This window comes from Motacilla alba, chromosome 12, assembly GCF_015832195.1.
Source record: "Motacilla alba alba isolate MOTALB_02 chromosome 12, Motacilla_alba_V1.0_pri, whole genome shotgun sequence".
Classification (NCBI taxonomy): Eukaryota; Metazoa; Chordata; class Aves; order Passeriformes; family Motacillidae; genus Motacilla; species Motacilla alba.
The window spans coordinates 11214985-11224241 of NC_052027.1; the positions used below are offsets into that span (position 1 = coordinate 11214985).

Sequence of the window (9257 nt, forward strand, 5' to 3'; positions counted from 1 at the left end):
CCAATTAGGCCATTTTTGGCACAGGCCTGTGCCTGCCCTGAGCGCTTCAAATTGCCATGGCAACAAGAACTCTCCATTTTATTAATCATCCGTGTGGCCTTCAGGTTGGCATGGCAACTGGAGATGAGAATAGAAACACAGGAGTGAGAAAGCAGCAAAGGCGCCTGCTGAGGGATGGCTGGAGCACGTCGGGCTGGGCGGCACCTGCTGACCCAGTGCTGGCTGTGGGCAGGAGCCTGGCTGCTTCCTTCTCACCTTACACCATAATGTTGCTTCAGGAGCCCTGTGTGCCAGGAGAGCTTGGTGTGGGGCATATGGCAGCCACAGGAGCTGAGGAGGAAGCTTGGTGCATCAGGAGGTGTTTGTGGCTCCAGCCTGGGGCACTGTGCCAGCCCTGCAGTGCTACAGCTGCCTTGTCCCTACCATGCACTCACCAAAGTTCCTTTCCTGTGGCAGGAGGAATTTCGGTTGGAGAGGGGTCCCCAGCTGTTGGCACTGGTGGAGGATGCCTTCTCCAGGCAGGCAGAGGGGCTGCAGGACCGCTGGCTGATCTCTCTGAGCAAACCCAATGAGAATGACAAACACTTGCTAATGACGCTGGCAGGGGAACAGGGTAAGTGCTGGCAGAAGGAGCCTTCCTGTGATGGGGAGTGTGTTTAAATGGAGGAACACGGCCATGTTGGAAGGAGCTTTTGCTTTCCAGTCCATTTCAATCTCACCGGTTCTCAGTGTTCACTGGATTTGAGGGGTGGAGAGGGACTGAGGACATCTTTCTTCACATCTGCCTTCTGGGTTGTCCCTCACTGCTTGCACAAAGCACTGCACTTTGCACTTCTGCACATTGCCTTCAGCTTTGCTGCCTCCCTGGATTGCTTTTCCCTGAGCATCTGTCAAGTTTCTCCTTATGTACTCCCCTCCATGGTAGGATATGACAGCCTGCTCTTGGTTCACTTCCTAACCTATCAATTCTGAAGTCCTGTCTGAACTAGGATGGTCCTCACAGTGCCCTCCTTCATCCCCAAAGAAACAAAAGCTGACAGTGAACATGGGCTGGACTGGAACATTTTACCATGTCTTTATTCCTGTTTTTGTACAGGGGTCTTTTTCTTGCCTGCTTACTGACAGAGGTTTCTAATGTTGACATTATGGCCTCTATGACCTTTGTGAGCCTGTCTCCCTGATTTTTTGAGTGCTGCTGCTTGCTCCCAGAGCAGACACGGATCCTGAGAGCTTCTGTGGTGGTGGGGAGGGTACCTAAGTTGCTCTGCTATCAGTTCATCCCTGGATATTTTTACTCCTTTAAGGAGAATTTGGAGGTACCCTTGTCTGTGAATCTGTGTTCTTTCAGCCTCCTGACATAAAACACCAGTGAACAAAAATGTGTGTTTCCCTGCCTCCATTGTGTGGGGGATTTTATACTGATGAATACATCTGAGTAACCTGAGCTGAGAGCAGCATTGATCTCTTCCTCTACTTTACAGGCGTTATCCCTACAAAAGATGTTCTCATGGCACTGGGGGATGTTAAGAGGAGCTTAGCTGAGGTAAGAGCCTGTCTGCCTGCATCTGTTTGTTAAGACTGGTTATACAATTAAAATAAGCAACTTGAAAACTGGGAGCATACCTCAGTCTAACCAAGTGCTGAACCCAGAGCAGGCAAATAGATGAGTCAGATGCTTGGCAAACTCCCTTCTCCCCTCACTGGTAGTAGCCAGGCCCTCAAATGTCTGCTCCTTTTAAGAGAGTAACTATGGGTTATTCCCTCCCTGCTTTTCTGGCTTGATTGTGAGACTGCTTTTCACACATTCATTTTGTTGGGATTCTCAATGTCACCACCTCCAAACTATTGTCCGAAGTAGTGTGGGTGCTGCAGACCCCCACATTTGGCCCTGCTCAGCCTCCAGCTATTTTACACCCATTGGCTTCTCTTGACACATTCACACACCTTCTACAATTCCAGGGTCTGCATTTCACTCCTTAAACAACTGGCTCCACAGGGCAGGCAGAGGGCCTGGCTCAATGGATGCCAGACTCCTCTGCCATCTTCCTCCCTTCTAACCCTGGGTAGCCTGGAAGAGGATAGAGATAAGGACAAATCAGTCCCACAATCTTTGGCTTTGCCCCTTTGTCCTACAGGGTATGTAGGCACTGAGGACCTGATTCTGCTTGAGTTTTTTGTGCCAACCACTGGATTAATTTTGCTGATTTTAGCAGCAGGATTGAGCCACTGCCTTGCTGGCTGCCTGCTCTCAGGTTTTTCCCTGACCTAACAAACTGGTGCAGTTAGACAAAGCAAATTAACTGCTCAGTGGTGTATTGATTGGCTTACACCAGAGAAAGTGCAAAAAGCCAACCCCGTAGAAATTGTGTGACTGAGGTATCAGCAGCTAGAACTGTCCAGAAAGAAGGATTTGTGTGGATGCAAGGTTTGACTTTGCAACAGGGACCCCATGTTAATGTGAGTTCTACCAGAGCCTCCTTGCCCCATGCCTCTGGCTCTCTGGCTCTGTCAGTAATGAAACTCTGCTCACAGTGCGGCCCTTGCACCAGCGTGAGATTGCAAGGAGGAGGGAGGATATTCTCTTACACCTGTCACACTACTGAACTGATACATAACCTGTTTCAAATCTGCCAAGTCACTGGGACCAACCTGGGCTGTTTGCTGACAGCCACAGGGAACCAGTTTCTAGGACAGTTATTCCTAAGCTTTTAGGCTCAGCGGGCAGCTGTGCACTTTCAAGACCTTGTAAAGACCACTATGCCCTTTTAGGACCTGAGCTTTACTGGAAACCTATTTATTAGGGTTACATTCTCTGCCAAGCTGTTACCAGAGCTTCAGCACCCATCAGTGGTCTGTAGTTTGTCTTGGGGACTCTCAATCTTGGACAGTTGCTCCCATGAAAGCCTCCTTGTCATACACAAAGGTGTGATATCCTTGTGCAGATGAGCAAAATAAAACTGTGCCTACTGTCATTTGCTCATGCATCAGCTTTCATGAAAAATTGTGTTATTTATAGTTATGAGCTTCCTAGTAATGTAAGGCTGTGTACAACCTGAGTCCCCAACCCTGGCTTTTGGTTCCTCTGCCCACATTTGTCCTGTACTTGGACCCTGGAAACAGGATTCTATCTACCTGCAGGTCGGGACTTTTAGTGTACTGCTTCCTTCCTTCCAGATTGGTATCCAGAACTATTCGACCACCACAAGCTGCCAGTCGCACCCTAACCAGACGCGCAGTGATTATGGGAAGCTCTTTGTGGTGTTGGTGATCATCGGCTCCATCTGCGCCATCATCATCGTCTTGGGGCTCATCTACAACTGCTGGCAGAGACGCCTGCCCAAGATGAAGAACATGGTGAGCGTGGGATGGGTGGAGAAGGTGCCCAGACTCTTAGCCCTTGGGATGGAGGAGATTGGAAAGTTAAGAAGGCAATTGTTTTCCCCTGTCCAGTTATGGGGCGTAGCTAGATGCACTGCTGGAGCAGCAGTGGAGTTCATTCAGGTGTAAGAGAGGTGCAAATGTGCTTAGGACAGCTCATTTCCACTCTGAGGGCTGGGCTGGGAATAAATCTACCTCTTCCCTCTGACTCTGCTAAGGTCTCAGTGACCCTCATAGCCTGGTCTGATTGTGCTCCTCAGCAGCATTAAGACCTGCCCCCTTTGTCTCCCTTTGTGTCCTCTCATCCCTGGCAGTCGCACGGCGAGGAGCTGCGCTTTGTTGAGAACGGCTGCCATGACAACCCCACTTTGGACGTGGCCAGTGACAGCCAGTCGGAAATGCAGGAGAAGAAGCCAAGCGTGAACGGAGGGAACACCATCAATGGCCCCGACAGCTGGGATGTCCTGATCAATAAGCAGGCGAGCGAAGATGTGGATGTGTTTGAGGAAGACACGCATCTTTAGAAAAAGAAAGGAGGGAACCACCCTCTTAAACACACTTGTTTTTCTCCAATCTTGACTGATGGACCATGGGATCAGGTGGCTTCTCAGGAACTTCTTCAAACCTTTGAACATGTCTTTGGGCAAGTTTTCCCTATGGAAGTCCTGAGCCTGCATCTGAGGCTTGGAGCCAGGAGGATCACGGAACAGAGGGAAGCGGGAGGGGTGGGTTTATAGATCTCTGTATGTGTGTTCCTATCAGTAGCACCAATGCTTTCATCACCTTTAAATGCACTTACTGTAGCTCTGTGGTAGTGGCTGAGACTGTCTGGATTGGAGAAACAAGCTGGTGGGGCTGCCTGCCACCAAGAGTCCAGATTTGGGGAGTAAATTCACTTTCCAGATACTGACCTTGAGACCACATTCAGTCCATGCAGGTGCAGTAAAACCTGTGCATTCTGGATGGAGGGAAGCCAAGATTCTGTCAATGTTCTGGGCAGAGATTGCATTCCCCATGTGAAAAACAGTTTTTTTAGTGCTCTAGCATTCAGCTACTAATTGTATGAGAGCTGATGTTTACATTTGGGGAAAACACCCCTCCCACCACTCCCTGCTGTCAACTCATTTCACCCCTGGTACCACAAACAGCCCCACTCCTTTTTTCAGCTCCACAACTCCAAGCTGAGCTTGCAAAGTTTGAGCACTTTACCCTTGCTTGACTGATTGCAGAGAATTCAGTGCCATGGTGCAGCATTTTAGATGGAAATGTCCTTTAGGTTAGAGCGTTGCTCAAAAATGGTGTTTACATGCCTCTTCCACAATAGCCTGGGAAATCAGCAGGAAAATGTCCCTTGTCTTGTGTAAGTTTTAAACTGGCTGGCCTTTTCCACTCCAGTTCTGATTTTCAGGTTAGTTTGGTTTCAGTTGGTAATTTTGCAGTAAATATAAAGACTATGTGAAACTTTTAAAATAGGGAAACAAGTAATGTTCTCATCCTTTTGTTTCAATTTCAGCATCTTGCCCTGAGGGAAGGGTAGAAGTGTTTAATATCCCACAGGTATAAATCGGGGTAACATCTTGAAAATCACTGCATTTAAACAATGAAAGAGCCAGTTCTGATGAGATGAGAATGGGATGTAAGAGCTCCCCAATGAATGTTTCTCAGGCATGCCTCAGGCAACTTTGAGGCTCCAGCTCCCTGAAGATGTGTGCTAAAGGCACGTGAATATGTGTAATTGTTCTCTGAGCCCTGCCTAAACTATTGTCAAGCCTGAAATCCCAGAACATTTGTTTCTTCTGTCATTGAGGGATTGAGGGACTTGCTTCGGTCAGAGGCAGTACTTCTCTCCCTGTGGTGGTGATCTGCATGCTTGCTTCCTGCGAGATGCAGCTTCACACTTGGTCTTGAAGGGAACCTTTGTACACAGAGGCCCCAGATGTGCAGCCTGTAAATTTGTCACTGTATGTATAGAGACCTCTAGCATGTTCCCCCCTGGTGGGTGTGCCTGAAGTCAAGGTGCCAGAGTCTGTTGTTGCAGTTTGTGTAGCGCTTTGCATGCAAACTGAATCACAGATCACCTCGATGTGGGACCACTCTGATACCAGTTTATTAGGGATTCAAGAAAGGTGATAACCTTTGGTTTCCCATCCAGATTCCAATTTTCAGTGGTTTTAGCCTGTCCATATCTTTCCTGGTGTTATGTAGGACACAGTGATCATCAGCTCCTTTTGTACCTTGGTAGGGTTGCAGAGATGCTCAGAGTTCCTTCTCCTGCCCCAGCAGCTGGTAGTGGGGGACAGTCCGTGGATACAGACAGCCATACATGGCCCTCTCTGACCACCCCTCACTGGGTGGCTCCTGCTGAGTTTGATGGGTCTGTGCAGTAGAACTGCACAAGTCCATTGGCTGTGTTGAAGGCACTTTGGGGCTCAGAGGATTAAATGCAAATTGTTGTTATGGTGAGTAAATTAAAGCATGGAGTTAAAAATTGAGGTTTTATAGCACTTAGCATAATGGGGCCTGGCATGCCCGTGGCCTTTAGGCAGCTGCACCGTGTAAATCTTTCCAAGTCCAATAATCCTCATCAAATATGTTTTGAATGCCCAGTGGCTGTTAAAAAGATAATGCCACCAATCAGATGTGAATCATTTCACCCACAAATCGCTTCCTTGGTGCATATCCCTGCTAAGAGCTACTTTGCTGCCCTGTTTTCTCTCCACTATCCTAATTCAGAGAAACAACAAGGCACTGATAAAGCAATGCTTCTGGCTGGGCTCAGCACCTCCCAATCTCGTGTAAAGTCTTCAAACTTTAAAGAAACCAAGGGGGCTATGTGGGTGCAATAATCCGCTAGCAAGTTCTCCTAATTTGCTCTTCTGGCCTCTCGTGGCCTGGAGGATTTTCCAGAGATGCTCCTCTCTGTCTGGAGTATCCAGATAATCTAAGAGACACTTTAAGGGTGGCTGTTGTGAGGCTGAGGACACTTTTCTGCTGTCTCTTACAGGGTGCACCTGGCTGTATGATCCCAGTTTAGCTTCAGAAATCTACTGGTTGATAGAATTTCACTTTAGTCTGGTGATACTTTTTATCCTTTTACAGTTTGTTTTTTCAGTATCATTTTTTTGCACTAGGCTGATCTTGTCAAGTCGATTGCACTGTTGTCCCTCTCCTGCCAGCCCTGCAGAGATGGGTCATCTCCAGGGACCTGCAGGCTGGGAAGCACTGTAGAGAGGTTGTTGGTAGCCCACTTTACTCTGTCCAGTGCTTGCATTTCCAGCTCTGCACAGGGAGGATGTAAAGAGGAAGAAAACCTTTGTCTTAGCATTTGTAACAGGAAGCTTTTCTATCACCCTAATGTAGTTAAACTTCTTTTTAATAAAAACTGTGAAAGCTGGACTTCTCAGAGCAGCGTGCCAGGTGACAGAGCAGATGGAGGACACAAAGCAATTCCTGGAAAACTTACTCGGACATCACCATAATTCCATCTGCCAAATGTTTGGTCGCACTGACACCTGGTGGTGGTTGGGAGTTGGAAACGAAAAATTAAAAAAAAAAACACAACAAAACTTTTCTCTTAGCTTTGGATATTTGTTTCCTGTGACTTGCCTAGGATAACCTGCTTTATTCACGAGGGGCTGCAGGACTCGACTGTGAGCAGAGGGGCTTGTACCAGGCATGTCAAGGATGATTTGTGTGAGGATGTCCTTGTCTGCAAAGTAGTGAGATGGGACATTCCATGGAGTCACCAGTGTAGAGGCCCTGTGTAGCAACACAGGCTCTCATCTCCATCTTCCTGCTTTGTGTGCCACTTGCTCCTTTTGCTCCTTGGGACCACAGCTAGAATGCAGGGACTCTGCCTTGGAATGGAGCTGGTTCTTCAGAGAGCATCAGGTGCTGTTGTGAGGAGTGCAGTGCCTCGGGGAACACCGGCGATAGCATCGTCTGGATGCACGGCCAAGAGCAGAGCGGCTCTCCATCTCTGGGGGATCATGGCCAGGTGTGATCTGGGATGGCCAAGCTGCAGATTACTCCAAGGTGTCACTCAGAGATCTGGAACTGTGCTTGTAACATGGAGTCTAACATGTCCTGGGACTCTGCATCCTGCACACCACCTTGGGGTATGTAGGGTGGAAAGAAACAATGAGGAGTGACCCAGTAATTGTGCTGTGAAGGATATAATGCAGCTTGAGGATACAGTTCAAGACACTTTAAGGATCCCTCTGGCAGAGGATATGGTGTGAAATGAAGGTACATTATCCTAAGGACTATTGCAGCATGACCTTAGAGCATTGCAGCAGGGTCCCACTGCAGCCACTGCCATCAGCAACTTGTCTGTTCTCATCTGCCTTTGCAGCCATGCAGGAGCACATCTATCCTTTACAGCAGGTTTGGGACAGCTCCAACAGTCAGACACAACAAGCACCTTCATCTGTGCTGGCTCATGAGAGCCTCATGTGCTCATCTAAGCTGACAGCCAGGCTTTGAGCTGTTCTCAACACCTTCATTCCTGCTGGACACAAACTGCAAGCCCTGGCCTCTGCTCAGGATTGCTGCCAGAGAACACTTAGAAACACTTGTGTCTGGCCCTGGAAATAGCAGGGCTGTGGTTTTGTTTTCTTTGCAATAAAACACACCTCCTGGGTGTCTGAACACTGAACTGAGTGCAGTGCTTTGCTTGGTTAGATCTGCCTGAATCCATATTTGCTGCATTTGTAATGCAGTACTGGCCAGGGTTTCTCTGCCAGGATGGGGGTTGTCAGCCTGGCTCCCCTTCCCCACAGTACACTCTTTAAATCTCCCATCACAGATTGCTGTGGAGGCCCTGAGCCATCCCTGGTGCCCGGCTGTGGAAAAGGGCTTCCCCCATGGAGTATTCTACCCCTCCAGTACCCACAGGACCAGCCCAGGACACCTTTCCTGCTAGAGAGGCTTAGCACAAGCCTCTGTTCCACAGCAGAGGCCTGCCTGTGTGCCCTGTGCCACGTGTCCCTCGCAGCTTTCCACCATCAGCTGCTGCAGACCTGGACCCCGGCAGAATCACAGATTATCAGGGTTGGAAGGGACCTCTGGAGATCATCCAGCCCAGCCCCTGCCAAGGCAGGGTCACCCAGAGAGGTGACACAGGAACACATCCAGGTGCGATTTGAACGTCTCCCGAGACTCCACAACCTCCTTGGGCAGCTGTTCAGGGCTCTGCCACCCTCAACCTAAAGAAATTCTTTCTCGTGTTGAGGTGGAACTTCTTGTGTTTTGGTTTGTGGCCTTTGCTCCTCATCCTGTCACTGGGCACCACCACAAAGAGTCTGGCACCATCCTCTTGGCACCTGCCCTTGAATGGATTAATGAGATCCTCTCTCGTTGCAACTGCACGGAGTCCAGAGAGAGCTGTGCCACGTTTCCAAACCCCATCCCAGCCATGTTCTGAGGAGGGCCAGTTCCCTCAGGTGTATTCCAGTCCGGTTCCCCTGGTTTGTTCAAGGCAGTTCCCCTTTTCCCGAGCCCTGGTTCCAGCCCGGTTTGCTCAGGGCCGGTTCCCTTTCCCCGAGCCCCGGTTCCCCCGGTTTGCTCAGGGCCGGTTCCCTTTTCCCGAGCCCCGGTTCCCTCGGTTTGCTCAGGGCCGGTTCCCTTTTCCCGAGCCCCGGTTCCCTCGGTTTGCTCAGGGCCGGTTCCCTTTTCCCGAGCCCCGGTTCCCCCGGTTTGCTCAGGGCCGGTTCCCTTTTCCCGAGCCCCGGTTCCCCCGGTTTGCTCAGGGCCGGTTCCCTTTTCCCGAGCCCCGGTTCCCTCGGTTTGCTCAGGGCCGGTTCCCTTTTCCCGAGCCCCGGTTCCCTCGGTTTGCTCAGGGCCGGTTCCCTTTTCCCGAGCCCCGGTTCCCCCGGTTT

General features: G+C 49.7%; 1 protein-coding gene across 1 annotated transcript in view; it reads left to right on the top strand.

Annotated features, from left to right (window-relative positions):
• The window catches only part of PODXL2 (podocalyxin like 2), a 32632-nt gene extending 24597 nt beyond the window's left edge, over positions 1-8035 (top strand). Inside the window, exons 5-8 of the mRNA XM_038149441.1 lie at positions 457-613; positions 1482-1543; positions 3175-3354; positions 3693-8035. Of these exons, the coding sequence (XP_038005369.1) occupies positions 457-613; positions 1482-1543; positions 3175-3354; positions 3693-3902 (609 nt within the window). The 3' untranslated portion in view covers positions 3903-8035. The remainder of the gene's footprint in view (positions 1-456; positions 614-1481; positions 1544-3174; positions 3355-3692) is intronic.
• Positions 8036-9257: the final 1222 nt, after the last annotated feature.